The sequence below is a fragment of the Lepisma saccharinum genome, chromosome 7, assembly GCF_977018435.1.
Source record: "Lepisma saccharinum chromosome 7, izLepSacc3.1, whole genome shotgun sequence".
In the NCBI taxonomy this organism is placed as follows: domain Eukaryota; kingdom Metazoa; phylum Arthropoda; class Insecta; order Zygentoma; family Lepismatidae; genus Lepisma; species Lepisma saccharinum.
In genome coordinates, this window is record NC_139235.1 from 28693315 (window position 1) to 28714274 (window position 20960).

Genomic DNA, 20960 nt, shown 5'->3' on the forward strand with positions numbered 1-20960 from the left:
ACTGTAGGTCCAGTCCCAATTAGACTTACTGTGCATAAAGTGGACTTAAAACACAAAATCAATCACATGCAAGTAAACCTTGACATCATGAATTTTAGGGTGACAATCAGCAAAGCTGAAGAAAGAAAGAAGAAAAAAAAGGTTCTGGCATTTCAACTGTTGATATCTCAATTACTACCAGAGCTATAAGGATAAATTTTGGGCTCGAATCCTGGTCTGGGCATGTGTGTTCTTTCATCAATTTCATAATACCGTCACTGATCATTAGGGGTGTGTGGAATCCCAAAAAGTTGGGATTGGGAAAAAAAAATTCCCATCCTGATCCAGACTTCGGGAAATGATTTCCCAACTTTTCGGGATCCCGAGCAGCTAGAAAATACCGAACGGTCATTTTAAAAATTTTCCATCCCGGTCCTGTCCCGACCCAAAAAATTCTGTCCCGCACATACCTACTGATCATTAGCCAAAAGTGGCAGAAAAGCAAGAAAAATAAACCTAATCAAATAAATTTTGGGAGATTGCTGAAGCTAGTAAATAGGAACTCAACGCACTATAAATTAATTCAATCAGCTTGTCTGGCCACGAGAGACAACAACGTAAAGTGTTCTTCCGATATTTCATAAACTAAATACGAAAATCTAAAATTTTCTAAGAATAATTTCGCTTACTGTAAAATTTTTATGAAACAAGAAATTATATTCATAATTGGGAAAAGAGACACGCGGTAGTATATAAATACGGAGAAACTAGTACTCACTTTTATCCGCGAAGCTGTTTTTTCTTCTTTTTCGATTAATTTCAGTGGCCACTGCCACCATCCTCGTTGGAACTTGCTGCGCTGTTGCTTGGCGTGCGTCTTTTGTTCGTAGTTCTCTGGCTGCCGTTAGGTGCGCCGTGCATCTTGGTGCGTCGTCTGCTATTTCCGGGCGATAACTGCTGCAGTAGTGGAATCCAAGTGTGGTGCGCTTGCCCGCTATCGATGTTTAGTTCGTGCGGGAAGTGCATTATGGCGTGCGTTTCCTTGATTTTGGTGTCTATGAGCGTGTGGGCAGTGTGTTTGACTCGAACCTTTTGAATTTTATGGCTATTGTATTTGATATGTCTAGCAAGACCAGTAGTGGGTTGGGCTTTTTTCGCATCTGCTAGGTGCTGTTGGATTCTTTCATTGACAGATCTGATGGACCTGTCAAGTCAAACACACTGCCCACACGCTCATAGACACCAAAATCAAGGAAACGCACGCCATAATGCACTTTCCGCACGAACTAAACATCGATAGCGGGCAAGCGCACCACACTTGGATTCCACTACTGCAGCAGTTATCGCCCGGAAATAGCAGACGACGCACCAAGATGCACGGCGCACCTAACAGCGCACCTAACGGCAGCCAGAGAACTACGAACAAAAGACGCACGCCAAGCAACAGCGCAGCAAGTTCCAACGAGGATGGTGGCAGTGGCCACTGAAATTAATCGAAAAAGAAGAAAAAACAGCTTCGTGGATAAAAGTGAGTACTAGTTTCTCCGTATTTAAGAAATTATAATAATAATCCACTCTTGCTAGCTCGCCATTTTTCTTTTCAAATTTGGAAAGTAGCTTCATGGTTTGGGCAGTTGGCAATCTCTCACATACAGGATAATGAATGAACTTTTGAATTAAAAATAATAATAATAATAAGAAGAAGTGATCACGGTTAGTGCCAAGACGACAAAGAGACAACATTTGGTGCTAATTTGTCAAAGACAACACTTTTATTGTGTGGAGAGAACGGTACGCATAAAAGTATGGGATATATGCTTCATATCAGTGTTGATTATATTGAAAAATAATGGGATATGTAATTGTTATAAAGGAGGACACACATTCAGGGCTACTATTTTCTGATTATGAAATTCCCTGACATTGGCAAGGTATCCAGTCCAAAAATGAAATTTTTCCAGACATGTTTATCATCATGATTTTTGCTTTTGAACCATGTGTTTTTCAATTAAATATATATGTTAATTATTATGAATATTCACTTTCACAACCTTTTTTTAGCTAATTTGATTCTCCACATGCAAGATCAAGTGAAAATTTGAAGAGTAAAATGTAAAATTACAATCGGCATCAAATGTATTGCATGCTGCAATCACGTGCATCTAGCCTTCAGGCTAAGGTAACAGAGGTACACAATTTCAACATAACAGATCTTCACAATATAAAAGAGCAACAGAAAAGTTCATAAACTATATACAATTTTTAATTTTCTGGCGGATTTATAGTGTCGTAGAAAATGCTGCTTTCTTGCTTACATTTATAAGTACACAGCATCTGGAGAACTTATTGTTGCATATAGGAATTCTATAGGGAATGCCAACAAGACTAAGATCTATAAAATAATACACGATAACCTCATCTTCACCAACCTTTCCGATAATTATGATCATATTGTCAATGTACTTTAGTTATCAATCAGATATCTGGACTGCAAGTTTTACTTTGATATTCTTTCTAATATCTAGTATCATAAAAGTGAAAATTCATTCAGAAATTCGAAGGAACCATAATTTTGCACAAGACTGAGAATCATACGAATGAAAGAAACAAGTGTCTAAACTGAATCTTTTTTTGGGAATGGAATCATAAGAACAGAACCCAGAAGTGGAAGTGAAGTGCTTGTTCATTTTGCAACTTTTCTCTTGCAGACTCCAAAATGCACGATCTGCAAAATTCCCTGACATTTTCGTTTTCCAAATGCGTAGCAACCCTGCACATTTATCAAGGTGTCTACAAGTTAGTAAAAAACACAAATTCCCTGACTTTTCCAGACAACAAACCAAAACTTTCCAGACTAGTCATTGTGTCAATTCATATATTTAAACATGTGTACAAGAAGGTCACTATATTTTAGCTAACACCAAACTTACAATCCCACTTAGCCAAATTTTTAGAACCTTAACTTCACATTTAGAAGTGATAATGGCATGACTGACTATGGTCAATAAAGAATTATTTTCCTTATAAAAAAAAACATTACACTTGTAGTATAAATAATACATAATTAGAGTAAAATTTAGTAATAATATCTGTAATGGTGCGATCTCACACAAACTAATTTCTTCATTTTTACAGGAGAAAGTACTTACAGAATTGAGTTTCTATAGGTTGTTGAAAGGCTGTGGATGTATTTTTTTCCATTGTGCAATATACTTGACCGCAAATTCATGTATATTTCAAGAAAAGTATCTTTCCGACGCTCTAACAAAATTTTAACTATGCTTGCCTAACCTAACCGAACCTTACCAGAAATGGTTTGTGGGGATATCCGTGAATGTTTTTTGGGGCTATCCATCAATGGTTTTCAGGGTTATCCATCAATGGTTTTTGGGGCTATCCATCTATGGTTTTTTGGGGTTCGAACCTGGGAAACATCCGAAATCAGCAACACCAAAGTAGGTTTTATTTTCAATTTATTTTCTTCACAAGAGCAAAATCTCACCTTCAAGAACCTTTCGCAATGCATAATCGATAAGTATGAATGTTAAAAATGACGAAAGAAACAAGTGAAAAGTGTTTATACGAGATCGCACCAGTACCATAATATCTATGAATTCTAATATCCACCAGACACCAGACAAAAATTGGAACAAGGATGTGGGATTTGCCAATAGTCACTTTCTGTAGTAGATTTCTACATGAAAATAGTTGAAAACATGACCTTTGCCTACAGCATTTAATACACAATTTCTACTGTAACTACCGTAATAATCAGTGCATCAAAGTGAAGTGTAGTTTGTCTGTAAAAAATTTAAAATTTCTTTCTTGTCCTTTTTTGGCTTTGTTCAAAATTACCTATTTTTAATGCACTTCCACAAAAATATTGATTTCTAGAGAAACACAGTAAATTTCCCTGACTTTTCCAGGATTTCCAGACCAGTAGACACCCTGATTTATAGTGAATAACATTCAAGGTTTTGGTACAGTCATGGACACTTCTGGGTTGTAACAACTCCATTGAAAGCTAATTGAACTGTTACAACCAAGAAGTGTCTGTGACTGTACAAAAACTGAGCACTTTTCAGGGTCAAAAGCAGTATATAAAATGGTGAATAATTTGATTTAGAAACTATACTATCCACATAGAATATAAAACTATTTAGTTTAATAGCACGTTTATATAGTTATTATTCTACATTTATGTAGTATTATTAAGTTTATTCCTAAAAAAATATTTCCGAGAACAAACACAGAAACAATATTTTGCAACATAATAAATATAACAATACACACCTGAAACGGAATGCTCCAGAAAGCATGGAAACTTGGACAAGCATTGACTATCCTGTCGGTATCTGTACTCATAAAATTTACTATTTCCCCAACTCTGCAGAAAAGATAAAATTATTGGGTAAGATTACATCATTACAGGCATATTTATAATTAAAGTTTCAGTGAATTTTTATGCAAAGTAAAACAGTTTGAAGCTTCATGTTGATTAATATCATGAAGTAAATACCTTATCAATGTGAATACGTAATGTATTGTTTTTTTTATTATTTTACGTTGATTTTTTGCAACTTTTAGCCAATTGCGATGATGAAGATAAGTGGTTATTAGAAAAAGCTAATAAGACATATGCACAAATGACACCTGAGATGCAAACCTGGGAACTTTGGTGGTAAGTCAACCACTAAGCTGGCAACTGTGAATATGGATGAAACATAAATTGGGAGTATATCAGTACAACAGAGCTATAAAAATTCACCAACTAAAAAAAAAAAAATACAGAACTGCAATGGCTGTGTGATATTGATTTGGCAATACTGTTTGAATATCAATGTTGTTATTGATTACTGATTGATAAAATAAATTATTCTGACAATAAATATTGATATTGCCAATCAGTGGCGTAGCGTTATAGTATGCCCGTACGCCCGGCATTCCCTCATTTAAAATTTAAAAAATGCATAAATGCTGTAAATATGAAGTAAAGCTTGACTAATCTCATATATGTTTGACCTCCACTTGTTCTAGCATTTTTTTCAATGCCTTTTCTGGCCGGACGCCGAGCAGGTTTGGCGTAAAGGACTCTATATCCCTTGCTGTCTATCTGGAGGGAAACCTTGGATCTCTACAGCACACACGCAAATGCTCTCCGTACGCCAGTGTATGGAGCAGAGGGCTACGTGATTGGTTCATGTGACCCTTCCTGCCTTCTGAAGCAGTAGAATTCCTACCCGGTTCTTTGCGCTCATGCCACTCGTGCTAGTGATGCTACAATACGCAATATTCACTGACGTAACTTTACCAAACTCAAATATACCACTTCTTAATGGCTACTGGCACTGCATTGTATAATTTATCGCACGAACAGCGACGTGAATTAAAAACTAAAAGATCAACACAGTTTTTGTCAAATAAGTTGAAGTTCTTGTGGTAGAAGTTCAGCCTGTGGCTGTTCTACCACTTAACCTGCAAAACTATTATTTTTTTTATTATTATTATTTTTCGTTAGTATCTAACTGCTTAATACTGTGTCAATGAAAATGTTTAGCATTCATTTGAAAACTCTTAACATCGAATGGTCTCTGGACAAAATTATTTTAAAATGTTAATCAACATTCTCAAGATGTAATAAACAGTGGTCTGAATTACTAATCGGCACTGTTACGTCAGTAGAGTGTACGATAGTTGGATCATTCACCCACCTCCGTGTCAGAGTGTTTTGCACAGGGTGCCAAGATGACAGAGGCCCCCGATTCGAATCCCGGGGTGAGCATGGGCGTTCTTTGTGAGTGTCCCTTCTTCAATATCATGCAATTAACCAAAAGTGGTAGAAAAGCGAAGTAAAATAAACCAAATCAATCAGTAGTTGGATCATCTACAACAATGACGTCTACTGTTGTGCAGAGGTGCTTGTAATTCAGGTAGGTTTTTTAATAACTTGCGTCATGCAGAAAGGTATAAAACACCAGAGTTCAAAACATTTGTGGCATAGTGAGGCATCTAATTTTCTAGCTAAAACATGCATGGATGATGTTTTATTGAAAACCCAGCTGACTTCAGGCAAATAATACCTGTGGCGACTAATACCATAAGTAAATTATTAAGCAAGAAAGGGCCAACCCTTCCTTCGGACTTGGCGTTCCCACCCGAAATGTCCATGCTACGCCACTGTTGCCAATATTAATATTGTTCACTCTAATGTTTAAGTTGCAATTTTAACTAGAAGAAACAGATAAATTTTTGCATGTTGAATAAGCGAAAATAGGAAGTTCCACAACACAACCCAGCAAAGTGGTTCTCTCTACAGTCTAAAGTTCTCAACTAGCTCCTTCCCCTCTCCCTGTATTGAGGAACTAAAAATAAGTCAGAATAAATGCTTCTGTTGTATTATTCATGTACAGGTAAACTTGGTACAATTGATATTGATAATATCAGTATTCTTGATGTAGTTAATATCGATGACACTGATATCTTACAAATATCAGTATACAGCACAGCCCTATCTACAACTGACAGTCACAGATCTTCAATTCATCTCTTAATGAAATGAGACATAGAAAAGTGTTACTTGTAGGTAACCTTTCCTATTGATTTTTATTCAAATACATGTATGTACAGGGTGATCTGTTTGAGATATCAGAACAGTAAATTGTTACATAAAAGAAAATATTTCAAATTATTGCTTGTTAATGGTACAAACATGTGTAGACGAGTCACAAGTTTCATGTCCAAGCACATTAGCACTCAACATGAAATGTAAGAGTTGAAAATTTCACATACTATATGACACATTTGAGTGTGCTCTTGCGGTATGACCGCCATGCATGTTAGTGCCACACGGCTGAAATCTGTAACCCTCTACTCACTTGGAACTTACATTCTATCTGCTTAAATTGCAACAAACTGCTTAGAGATATGTCCATGAACCTCTTGTATATATTGCTTTACTTTTATGACATCTCAAATGGATCACAGTTTTTTTGTTTTTTTTAAAAAAAAAGCATTACACATCATTAGACCCCGGATTTATATGTAATATAAAAGTACAAAATATGTACATAAATATGTGACAATAATTGATAAAATATGTACCTAAATATGTATTATCAGAAGGATATGTAGCCAAATATGTAGTATAAAAGAATATGGATATTAATAATAATCGAGTAGCCAAGCAATTTCAAGAATTCTGCTAGATATTTATTTTATTTGAACATATTTAACATAATTTTAAGGACATCAGTTGTTTAAATTAAAATTTGTATAAAAATTATTAACTCAAAAAAGCACAGCAGTGTGTATATATTTAAAAAACCAATTTTGTCAACTACTAATTACTTTTCACATTGCAAATTATTGTAGAATATGTATATGTAGGGGCAGATTCAAGAAGAATTAATGCATGAAAGACTTACTTATGTTCTCTTACAAAGTACTTATTGTACAAGCGTAACTCGCTACGTACAGGAAAGTTGCTTTCTTGTCCACCGATGCCAAGTTTCTAGGTGATTTGCCTAAACCTAAAAGCGAAACGAAAATATGTAACCAGAAAGGGAAGGGGGAGAAACTCAAGCATCTTTCGATAAATTACAGTTCCTGTTTTATTTATTTATTTATTTTTTATCATCATCATCATTACTATTATTATATATATTTTTTTTTTGGCTTCAGCCTGCCTTTCGACTCGGCAGTTAATTTTAGGTGACCCTAACACTATGCAGCTCATTGATTACAACATATGACATCACATGAGCTACAAATTTTCTTACTGTTTCTGAGATCGAAAATGTAGGGAAAAAATACCAAAATATGTTGCTTTATGTAAAGAAAATTAGCAAATATGCAAAATATGTAATATCCTGACAAATATGCAAAATTGAGTTGGTGTTTTAAGTCCACTTTATGCACAGGAAGGCTAATCGGGACTGGACCTACAGTTCAAAGTGGGATCAGAACCACTATGTGCCTCCACAAGGTATCGAACCCGGAACCCCTTGATTACAAGGCACAAATATGCAAAATTATGTAACATAAAACTTACGCAAAATCATGTCAGTTATATAATTCGTTGACATTTTCCTGCTCAAGGTATGTATGTAGAAAGTAATAGAATACGTAATTACATACAAATCCGGGCTCTACACATCACCTACCAAACAATCCAATAGCCACAAAGCAATACCCAAATATTACTTACGTGAATTGAGATAAAGTTGTCGCACTGAGTGTCAGAGTCTTCCGGTACACCACAGCAATGACAGATGCTCGAATTTTGAGGCCAACTTCAGCCATTAAGAAACTGAAATGGGAATTGCAAAATGCACCTGAAATAAAAGTCAATTAATGAAATCCTGTTATTGTTGTTGGATACATTTATCTGCACTTTACACTGATAACACCTGAGATGGTCCAAGCCTAAGTTTTGACTCGTTTTCCTAAAAAAGTAAAAATAATTCAGGCAGCAACTCTCATTTTTTTAAAATACGGGCTAAAAAAAGCTATTAATCCAACTAAGATAAAGTCACACATTTTGAAATGTGACCTTAAAGCATATTTTTTAATTAATACAAGATTGAATTAAAAGTAATTAATTAACACACCAGAGTGGCCTTCTCAAAGAAAGCTCTACTGGTAACATCAGAAATAACTGTGCAACACATTCTAATACATAGATGTCTCTGTCTACACCACATCGCTGCAGATTTTAAAATTCGGAGAGCAACAGTGCAAAAATTTATAATGGCATGTTTATTATTCTGATATAATGATACACGTCATTCAGATCTGTACTCGTTAATCAAAAAAAAGGAAAGGAAATTTCCATAAATGAACTTAAATTATGTAAAAAAAAAAAAATAGAACTGGGTTTGAAAATTAAAAGTGCCAGGTGATAAATTTCAGACTCCATGGCAGCTGGGCAGCCTGTATTTTTCTACCTCTGGTAAAAAGTATGTTTCTATGCTTGTTATAACCAGGGAATGGATTTATATGTAAATACATATTTATGTATGAAGCTGAAATCAGTTATATTTTGCATTATCTCAGATGTTATTGAATTAAACATATGTTAAAATTCAGGACAAAGTAAGAAACCTGTATTTTTTTTGTTTTGTCCACAAAAAAGAGAATAAATTTCTGATTAAAATGATAACCTCCATTTGGAAATATGCATGCAAGTTCTCTTGCTGTAGCTTTCTGACATTTTTTTTTTGAAAAATCAATATTAAAAATTTTTTTTAAAAATCAGAAGGCTACAGCAGGAGAATTTGGACACATATTTCCAAACGGAGGTTATCATTCTAATCAGAAACTTATTCTCTTTCAAACACAAAAAACAGCAACAAAATATCTTGAACCGTTCCAGAGACAGAGCATTTTAATATCTTGGCCGAAAATTGTACTTGAGAAATGATGCCCGAGGTGCCATCTTTGGCGGGCTGTATCTTGGGCAAGGAATTTTTTTGGACACAACAAAAAAATACGGGTTTCTTACTTTGTCCTGAATTTTAACATAAGTTTAATTCAATAACATCTGAGACTATGAAGGTAAGATTTTTTTCTTTGCCTGCCTGAATTGATATGGACTATGCCATATTATTTCCATATTTCAGAACATTTCTAAACGTATATTTGCACAATAACTACATATCCCCATGTGACTGAAAGAGCTGGGTGAATTTCTTGCGAATAACTGACGAAGTCCGAAGTGACGGTAAACAAACAAAAGTTTACAACCTTATTTTATACCCTAAATGTTATTATTTTTTAATTTTACTTCTCCCAACTGTTTGCTTTTGCTATTGTAAAACATTTGAAATTCCTGTTTATTTACAATTGTTGTCAACAATGGAGAATGAGGGCTCTAGCCTCGGCTCCTGGTTGTTAACACATGTTATTTTGGCAACGTTGGGAGAAAGGTTCAAGTCGAGCAGCCTGTTGCTAACCCCACCCTCGATGCTAGTTGTGCACCCGACAGCAGTGCCAGAAGCAATGATTCTGTGGCACATGTACGGGATTCGCCTCTACTTTATCTTCAAGACTGTCACGGCAATAGTAACAATGCCGATACTGTATTTTATGTACTTATATTACAAAAAGTGTAAATTTTTACAATTTTAAGTCCATATTTAACTCCATATTTTGGTGAAATATGTAAACATATTTAAAACATTTTTACTATATATAAATCTGTTTCCTGGTTATAACCATATATCAGTGAAAAAAAAAAACTTAAAAGTTTTGTATTTCCCCATTGTACACAATACTTTAAGCACGTTTACCAGGCCAACCCATGAAAGATTTCACCTTACAACTAAATGTCATCATAATAATGGTATCTCCAACATGAGACAAGGGTGTTCTGGATGGAGTGATGCTAACATTGTCACCTTGTTATCAATAGGTCTGGAGATTGATACCTGGTGGAAAATATATTAGTTCGTATCACACTTCAAATTGCATAAACTAGACTTAAAAACTCAAAGTCAATTTGAGACAAGGTGTCATTTTGCATCAAATAGCACCAATGTTTTCCAGGGTACACATGTACATACAATTATGAGACATCTTAAAATATTTCTGTCAAGTGATGAAAACTGTAATGTACTAAAAATAAACTTAAGCAATTCTTTATAAATTTATGGAAATATTGTAATGCTAAGATTATAACATATTGTATTTGAATATGTATTTTGTTATTTAATGTTGCATTTTTACAACTTTTGGCAACTGCAACAATGCGGAGGAGTGATGGTTAGATGCAACTGATGAAGGAAGACTCACAAAACACCCATGCCCAGGTTGAGACTTAAACCTGTCAACTTCGGCAGCAAGATTAAAAGTTGACAACTTAATGTGTTTGGCCAATGAATAGGCAATATACAGGGTGATCCATTTGGGTATGGATAAAATAAAATGGATGTGAAATTTTTTTGGTCAAATGTAATTACCTGAAATATTGTATACAAAAGACTGAAAGATGGGAGTTTTTATCTTTATACACTACTAACAGTTTGGTACAGTTTTCAGTTTTCTACATGGCCTCCATTGGGAACTCTGCACAACTCATAACGGTGATTCAATTCATTCCACGTCTGGTGTAACATCTCTGGGGTGATTCTGTCGAAAGCCTGTATGATTTTGAGTATCAAATCATCAATGTCTGTGGGTTTCTGTGAATAGACAGTGTCTTTAACGAAACCCCAGACAAAGAAGTCTGGAGAGGTTAAATCTGGGGAGTTGGGAGGCCAAGCAATTGGTCCCCCACGGCCACACCAACGACAATTGAAATGTTGGTCAAGAAAATCACAAACCAGTTCAAACTTCATTGTTGCCAACACACTACAGCAAAACTCCCATGTTTCACACACAAAAACACAAACATGAAAATTTTCCTACTATCACATTTACGTTTCTATTAATGTTTTATTTTATCCATACCCAAATGGATAACCCTGTATATATTGTTTGTTTGAGTTTTTGTTTTAAGTCAACTTTATGCACAAATAGGTTAGTCGAAACTGGACCTACAGTTTAAAGCGGGATCTAAACCATTATGTGCCATCAAACCTAAAGCCCCTTCATTACATGGCGACAACATTACCACTATGCCATCGGAGAGGTATTATGTATATTGGAACGACAATTATACCAAGCTAATACATACCAATCAAAGACACTGCAAACAGACCAGCAGAATACATGTAGCCATCCATTATCGCTTCACTCTTCGTTTCAATAAAAGTAACCAGTTTATTAAGTAAAATAGGTCCCATAAATCCAGCACAGTCCCCAATAAACTTTAAAATGCCAATGCTGTAGAACTGCCAACCGTAACATTTATGTAATGCTCTCACTAATGACACAGGCTGCCCCCTGCCTCTTATCACAACTTCTTCAACTGGCGATACCATGCCACTTTCTTCCGACAGCTGTCCACATGGACGAAGGTTCATCGCTTCCTCCAACTTAGCACACGATTGCGATGACGAAAGATCAAGAGGAAGATCGTACAGATCGTCCGGATCCTGAAGTTTTCCTTTTACACCCTTATCCATTAGAGGATTTACCCAATAAAAAACCAACTTCGACAGAAGCGTAACTCCTTCTTTGGCAATGCCGAGATAATGTGGGTCTCGCTCCTCGCAAAATCTACTGTATATATTTGTCCTGCTACACAATAACGGTTGCTGCTCGGAAACCATCGGAGTGATTGTATTGCTCAACTCTTCATAGCTACTAACTCGCCCGTCGACATTAGGAATTAAAGACACGAGATACAAACACTGCAACGTAATTGACACAATACTGAATGCATATCCCATTCGCAACGACAAGCTATCAGCATCATATTGCAAAACATGTGATCTTAGCGAGATGCACTGGAATATAAAATTAAAAATCCACAACATACACACAATTGTAGGTCCTCGAGGACTATCACAAAGTCTACTTTTCAGAGCTATAATATAGCACAGATGAATAACCCATACGAAACACTGCATGCCAGACAGAAGATAATGTACCACATAAAATCCTTTTGCCTGTAATACTAAAATTAATGTCAAATACACAGCTGGTACCAGTGCCATAAGAATAGTAACAATTATTCGGCTATAAATGACTCGCATCTGAGTTCTCGTTCTCACAACCCAGTTGCTATGGATACCGCAGTAGTAAGCTGACACCATAGCCAGAAGACACAGAACTGGAATTTGTAAACAAAGTCCTTGGAAACATAGTCCTATGTCTTTGTGTGCCTCTGACCACACCGTGAATCCGGATGGACCACACATTTCCTGCCAGTTCTTGTAAAGGGAGATCATGGTTATTGCTTTGGAACAGGGCAGTCTTCAAAGCATTCTTCTGGAAAGAGGAGTAAAAATTACAGTCAAAGGCTGCAGTAAAAAAAACAAAAAAACATTCAGAACAAAAACCAAATTTTAACACTAAGATCAGAAATGCATGGACAGAACACATATATAAGATTGCAACAAACTGAAGAATAAGTTTACCAAAATTTGTTAAATGGCACAGTTGTAGAAATGATCTAGTTTCATCAAATGATGGATATGGTAAAAAATATCAGTGAAACTCTACACAAAACTGCGAAATAAAATGTCCACAAAAATAAACCAAACGCTGTGTTCAATGCCTGATTCAGTTCACTGATTTGTTTTTCCATCTTGTATACTCAGTAACAAAGGCAAATGAGAAACTGGCTTCTTTTCTTTTTTTTCAAAGTTATAAACGGTCTCAAGTTATCTCTGGAGCGAGCGAACGAAATCAAGCCTCTGCACAAGTAATGATGCAAGATGGCTCCACCAATGAACACGCGAGAAGGAATAGTACTGTGTGGAGGGGAAAAGCAATTGTCGTTACCAGCCTTTGCAGCAGTGTGTACTACTTCGCTTTGCCCACTTGATTTATCGCCCTTCTCGGCCGCTATGCGTGGCCTTACTCCATAGACAGCCGAGTCAGAGTATAATAAGAGATGTTATTTCTGTATCAAATCTGTTTGTAGCATAGCATCATGTATAGCACAACATAAATTCAGTGAGTAAACAATAAATAATGGAGATGAGACCTATGAATTGGCATGAAATAGGAGCTTATTTTATAAGTCGTTCATATATGATATAGAAAAAGGTAAAAAAATAGTTATTGGAATGTTTAATTATCAGTAAAGTTAATGGGTCATTCCATGCTGTCCTCCTATGGTGGTGAGAAACCACATAATTCTTTTTGTGTCTAACTTGTCTGGTTTCATTTTTATAGCTCCCCACACTTTCAGAGATTCATCCTTTCTTCCATTTCCAAAGCCTCCAAGTGTAACCTGCACTGTCACAGAAAAATAATTCTACCTTCCTTATATATTCAATCTTTTTTAAAGTTCACAACAATATTAACAAAACAATAAGGATTCCAGAAAAAAATGTCAACATATCACACATATATTTTAGTACACTAATAAATTTAAAATATATTATTATGTTTGTTTTTTTTTACTGAAAACAAGGTTTACAAAAATTTGAATTAATCATTGAAGGGGAAAGGTCAACACAAGTATTTTTAAAGTGAACTTAGATATATATGACCTAACTTAGCCAGAAATATTGTTGATGGCTTTTTCATTCCTTCTGAAAATATGACAACTCAATTCTGATTTTTTTAAATTGGCTATCGGATTATATATTTTTCAAATTAACTCAAAATCTATGAATATAGCTTAAAAATATCATTAAAGCAAATTTTTAGAGCATAAAATTTGAAATAATGATTTCATGGATGCAAGGCAGGTAGGGCAAGGGGGGACCTGGAAAATGAATGTCACGCAGACCTGCACAACAAATTTCATGGAAGGACCTTCCGAAGGTGGGCCTGCGTCCGGAGCTCCCCTCAACACATGGAGAGTCGGACCCAGCCCTTCGCCTCACGCACTTAAAAAGAGGACACCCACCCAAGCCATAAATTTAGCTGGAAGTTGTTTTGAAGCAGGGCAGCCATGCCAACCCTAGCATAATGATGCTAAACCTAGCACAATATGAGTTTTGTTGACACCTAGCAGTCTGTTTACATAATTTTAGTGCTCCCCTGTGCATAGCACCATGCCATGAAGGCGTATAGGGGGTGTGGGGGTAACGCCCCACACTTTCTTGATCCGGTCGTGAGTGGGGGTGATGTGATCAGCGTCACACCCCTTACCCCCCAGGGCTTCCCCCAGGTACCCATGTTATTCGACGCTGGGTGGGCACCGGGGCCGCTTCCATCGTTAGAAAAGTTCCCGGATTTGAACCGGCCGGGTGAGACTGTCCTATTCTCAAACTGTCATGTTCAAAGTTAATATTATTTATGTTATTGATGTTGTTTTTAACTTATGCATGTTTGTTTTATAGATATTGTTATATTCATCTTATCACGCTGTATAAAATATAAGAAATGAAATTGATGTAACCATAGCAACGAGAAATAATAAGTACTAAAAAATGGTGATGGAAGTTGTGAGATTTTCTGCGCCTGTATTGTATTTATTTTAAATATAACGGTTATCGTTAATCACGCAATTTTATTTGCATTGATAATCGTTCTGCAAGTTTAAGCGCAGCGACGGTTATCAAGAGTGGCGACCCAGAAGCCAGGATTGTTCAAAAAGTGTGCAATCTTCTGACAGTGGTAAGAATGTCTGTTGTAATGGAACAGAATTTTTGGCATATGCTGAATTAAGACTTATGTCACATTCTTCAGTGTGCTTGTATAACGTAACTTCTTAAGTGAATCGTCATATGTGTAAAGATCACAATGGCTGATAAGTTAAAACAAAGTAAATCTAAATCGTCGCGTAAAGAAACAAACATTCAGGCTAATACAACGACTACTTACTTTGATGCTGGTAATCCCGTAGTCGCTTCCAGTAATGCGAATACTACAGAACATGATGTTTGTTCTACAAAACCCGACAAATTATCTTGTTGTAATGATCCTGACAATGATTTGCGGTATGTTCAGTGTACACAGTGCTCGTCATGGCATCACATATCTTGTCTCAAACTTACAGTCACTCACTGGACAATTTATTCGACTACACTAGAAAATTATTATTGTAAAGGTTGCAAACCAGATTATGATCCTTTTAGTTTGCCAGCTTATCTAGAAACTCTTAACCCGAATTTTGGTGATTTGTTAAGTACTGTTAAGAGTATTCAATTGCTTATGGTCGCTTCTAATGAAGACCTCAAGACGAAACTAGAACAGTCTAATGCTGAAATGAAATCGCAGTTAGAACAGTCTAATGCTGAAATAAAATCGCAGTTAGAACAGTCTAATGCTGAAATGAAATATCAGTTAGAAAATTCTATGAAATCACAGTTAGAACAGTCTAATGCTGAAATGAAATTGCAGTTAGAACAGTCTAATGAAGAACTAAAAACCCGAATGAATCTTGCTAACCAAGATATGAAATTACAGTTACAGCAATCTAATCAAGAATTTGCAGAGTTTAATGAGAATATTAAGTCTCAGTTTGAACAATTGGAATTGGATATTTATAGTAACCTAACTTCCAAATTTGAATTGGTTCATAAAGAAATTAATACTGTTAATCAAAGATTAGACAACTTGACTTCCGATGTTAAAACACAACTTGATTCAATATCTTCCGAATGTGTCAAGAAAAATGAACATTTGGGAAGTGTTTTAAATAGCAATATTTCTCAAATCCGAACAGAACAAGACGTTCAAGGGCAACAAATTTTAATAAATAAAGATTTGATTAGTGAACACGATAAATCTATTACAGTATGTTCTTCCAAAATAACTGATATTAATAATAGATTATCATCGTTGGAAGTTGCTGGTAGGGAAAATGTACATTTTGGTACGTATATTACTGATTGTAATAACAGGTTGCAACATATAGAATCTCGTGTTGATGTTTTACAAACTAATTATGCAAATTCTCAACGCAACACAAAGGGAAATCTGAAATCTACCCTTGCACAAAATAGTTCTCAAACTAAGACATCACGTGAAAGGGCTAGAAATGCAGTTGACTCGGGGGTGACTAATTCATCTACTTATTCATCTGATGAATCTTCAACAACCCATGTGAAAACAACGTTCAATGAACCGCATGTTCGAAATCGTGTTCGCTGGAAGCGAAACAAAAGATTTATTCCAACCTCCAATGAGGAACATTATCGAAATAATATGTCACCTAATAGTGTACAGTTTAAGGATACAAGTAATTATGCGATTAACAATATGCAGACAACTTCTAGATTGAATTCTACCGTTACAAATATTGATAAACATTCCAATGTTCAACAATGTTGTTCTGCTGATGGTGAAAATAGTTACATAAATCAAATGTTTACATACTCTGAAGAACCTAACCTTCCTGTCGTTCATCGTAGTAATGTATCTGGCGAAAGGTGTGGGTTTTGTCATGTTTCATCCTTGCAGAATGAAGCTTGCAGACCATGGTTTCAAGGTGAAAGGCGTAATGCAAATTTAATGACTGGCACAAGTTGTCCAAATGCTGAAATTGGTGTTAATGAGTCAAATACAAATAACAATTACTGTGATAATCCACAAAGTCAGTTTGATCGTTGTATTTCTCCAACGTCTTTACCTGTAATTACTGTTGGGGATAGAGGAAACAGATATGTAAAGATAAATGAACTGTCTCATTTACCCAAATTTTCTGGAAAAATAGAAGACCAATCGGCTCGAGAATATCTAGAACATCTTAATTCTATGCTTGATCTTATGGGCATTCCAATTAACAAAAGGCTACAGAGTATTCAGCAGTGTTTCACCAACAGAGCTGCGTACTGGTATAGAACTCACAAACGTATGTTTTCTTCATATGATCATTTTCAAAGGGAATTCATGAAACAATTTGCAAGTCCGGAAATAATACAGTCTCAGTTATCAGTATTAAGGAACAGGAAGTATGATCCTACAGTACATGGTGATTTAGAAAGCTTTGCGTTGAAAACATATTCTAATTATTGTAATTTAGTTGAGAACCCAAACGAATTGGATGTTATTCAATTAGTTATTAGCCAGTTACCAAATAATATAGCTAATAACATAACTTGTCATGAGATACGTTCTATGGACCAGTTAACAACTATGTTAAGGAAATTAGATGTTGTCCGAACTAGTAGAAGAGGACTTATTTTCCTACCGGAAGAAACCGATAATAGTAGTAAGGTTAAACCCAACAAGAATCCTGACAGTATGAAATCAAAATTTAGTGTCAAGCAAATTAATGTTAAACACACCAAAAACACTTGCTCATCTTCTACTCAGACTTCGTCGATGGATGCTCAAGTACCTTTTACTAATGAATTTGGCAATGCTAATTCAAGATATGGACAGTTTAGAGGTAGCAATGGTAGTTTTAGAGGACGTAGAAATAATCGTGGCTATTCAGGATTTACATATAATAACAGAAATAATTTCAGATTCGAAAGAAATAATGCATACTCTGGTATTTCCGGTGACATTACAAATAGGCATTATAATCAGGATGCTGTAAGTTCTCAGTTACCTAACAGTAGTCAGAATGGAAGGATTTTCTACAATAGGCAAGCGCAGTATACAAGTGAGCCTGCTCTCGCTCCTACTTACAGTCAACCTGTTAATGTGACTTCATTACAACCACAAGATGCATCTACAACTTCTGGAACATCAAATTCTCCTTCTGGAAATGTATCAAGGACCTTTACACGACAATCTGGTATTGGAACATCTTACCAATCAACAGCAAATTTAAATTAAAGGAGCGGATGGAAGTGCCTCGTTCACTCTGCTTTCTTTCAGAGAGGCCAAATTTGAACAAACGAAATTCATTTCAAACACAGGAAATTATGAATGTACGTGATGATAAAGACTTAATATCGGAACCACTACAAGTGAATTTTTTATTGGAATGGTTTGAAGAAGAACCTGAGTGGACTGTTAGTGATTATGATATTCCGGTTCCATTAAATGAAGTTCCAGTTATTCATGGAATTATTTGTCAAATACCTGTAGTTTGTATTATAGATTCTGGAAGTCAGGCAAATGTTCTAAGTTTTGACGTTTGGTGTAAACTATCGTCTTTGATTGGCAACATTAAACTGGATAACGTGGAAGATGTAAAACTCACCGGTTTCGCTGGATCCAAGAAGTGTAAAGTTGTTGGCAGTAAAATTATTAATCTGCAGATAAAGAACGAATACTTTTCTATGGAATTTTTTGTTCTTAAAGAGTTGAATGCCGATGTCATTTTAGGAGTTCCATTTTTGAGGAAATATAAAGCTGTAATTGATTTTAAAGAAGGGAATGTAAGTTTGCTAAATGATAAAGGAAAGGAAATTTCCTCAGTTTTAACTCGGCAATGTTCTTCTACAGAAGATTTGAAGTATTGTACAAAGTCTAACTTTTGTTCCGAAGATACATTAAATGATAATGAAAGTTATTCATGTAGATTGTTACGTGATGCGTCAACTTTGAATGATGATGTAGAATATATGCCAGCTAAGAAGTCCATTTATGAGTCTGTTTTTGGAAATGATAATTTAGACAATTTGCAGAAAGCTGATTTATTCAAACTTCTGTCGTATTATCACGTACAATTTTCAGATAAACCTAGAAAAGCAATTGTTGAACCTTACAAGATTCAATTAGATACTGTAACACCTATTACAAGCACACCTTATCCCATACCAATATCAAGGAGACAACCTTTAGAAGAAGAGCTTTCAAAGTGGGAGAAATGGGGAATTATTTACCAGGATTCTTCACCATATCTTAACCCTCTACATATAGTGCCAAAGCAAGGAGGTCTTTGGAGACCTGTGATCGATTTTAGGAAACTTAATCAACATGTTATCTCTCCACAAGTGAGAGTAGAAGCAATCAACGAACTGTTACAGAGGTTCCTAGGATGTGTTTACTTTTCTTCAATTGATTTATCATGCGGTTATTTTCAAATACCGTTGACTGAAGATTCATATCCTTACACAGCTTTTTCTTATAGAGGCAGACAATATCTTTTCCGCTATCTTCCGTTTGGGATTCGATCAGCAGTCTCAGTGTTCCAGGACAGGATGAATAAAATATTCTCCACCGATTGCAGAAATTTTGTTGTTTGTTATTTGGATGATATTCTAATTTTCAGCAAAGATTGGTCTCAACATATGCAACATTTAGAACTAGTTTTACAAAAGATAAAGGGTGTCAATATGTCTATTAAATTTTCCAAATGTAAGTTTGCTTACAAAGAAATCTGCTTTCTTGGACACATAGTGTCCGGTGATAAAATTATGGTTGATCCTGCAAAGAATTCAGCAATTATTAATTTTCCAATTCCAACAAACAAACGTTCCTTGAGAAGGTTCTTAGGATTGGCTAATTGGAGGCGAAAGTTTATTGAAGGATTTGCTGAAGTGGCACAGCCTTTGTATGATCTGTTGAAGAAGGAATCAAAATGGCAATGGAATGATGTTCATGCTTCAGTTTTTGAAAACCTCCGCAAGTTACTGATATCTCCAAAGGCTTTGTATCAACCAGATTTCACGAAGCCTTTCAATGTCAACACAGACAGTTCGAAGAAAGGAATAGGAGCTGTTCTATGGCAAGACTCAACTGAAAATTCTGAAGAAGGACCACGTATAATTCAATACGCTAGCAGATCTCTTAAAGGCAATGAGTTATCATACAATACTCACGAGATTGAATGCTTAGCAATATTATTTGCTTTTGAAAAATTCTACATTTACATAGCTGGAACTAAGGTGAAATTGTTTACCGATCACCAATCTTTGTCTTGGCTAGAATCTACTAAAACTTTGAATCCACGATTAAATCGTTGGAGTTTGAAATTACAAATGTTTGATTATAATGTATATCACGTGCCGGGAAAATCTAATGAAGCTGCAGATGCTTTAAGCAGATATCCTGATTTAAGTACAGGTTTTCCAACTCTATCGGAACTATATGTAAATAACATAAGTCTTGATTTTCTTGACGAAGATAGTGTAACATTTTGGCAAGAAAGTCAAAATTCGGATTCTTATTGCAGTGCCATTGTACAAAAGTTACAAAATGGGAATTTGTCGAAGAATATAAAAAGGCAATATTCGATTCAAGATAATATATTATTCCTGAAACATTTGAAACAAGACAAGTGGAAACTTGTTGTACCTATTATTGTTGTACCCAAAATTCTTCATAAATTACATGACTTACAAGGTCATTTTGGATATTATAAACTATTTAATAAGTGCAGAAGTTTATATTATTGGCCTAAAATGAAAGTTAGTATCAAGCAGTATTTGAACGACTGTCTAACATGCGCAAAAACTAAACAAGCTCACACAAAAATTAGTAAGGATGAATTGCATGTATATTCTACTACTCCACATGATATGTTATCAATAGATCTTGTTGGACCGTTACCCAAATCACAAGGATATAGTTAC

The 20960-nt window shown here is 35.4% G+C and overlaps 1 protein-coding gene across 4 annotated transcripts in view; it reads right to left on the minus strand.

Moving 5' to 3' along the window:
* Window positions 1–20960, minus strand: part of LOC145989780 (ATP-binding cassette sub-family C member 10-like) — a 119090-nt gene that overhangs the window by 92804 nt on the left and 5326 nt on the right. For 2 of the 4 annotated variants that reach the window (XM_083125109.1, XM_083125112.1), the window contains exons 2-4: window positions 11654–12852; window positions 8186–8312; window positions 4273–4366 (exon numbers count right to left, since the gene is read on the minus strand). In XM_083125109.1, coding sequence (XP_082981235.1) covers window positions 4273–4366; window positions 8186–8312; window positions 11654–12812 — 1380 coding nt within the window. In that variant the 5' untranslated portion in view covers window positions 12813–12852. Of the gene's footprint in view, window positions 1–4272; window positions 4367–8185; window positions 8313–11653; window positions 12853–20960 lie in introns of those variants that run through there. The other 2 variants (XM_083125111.1, XM_083125113.1) reach the window with 2 other exon arrangements.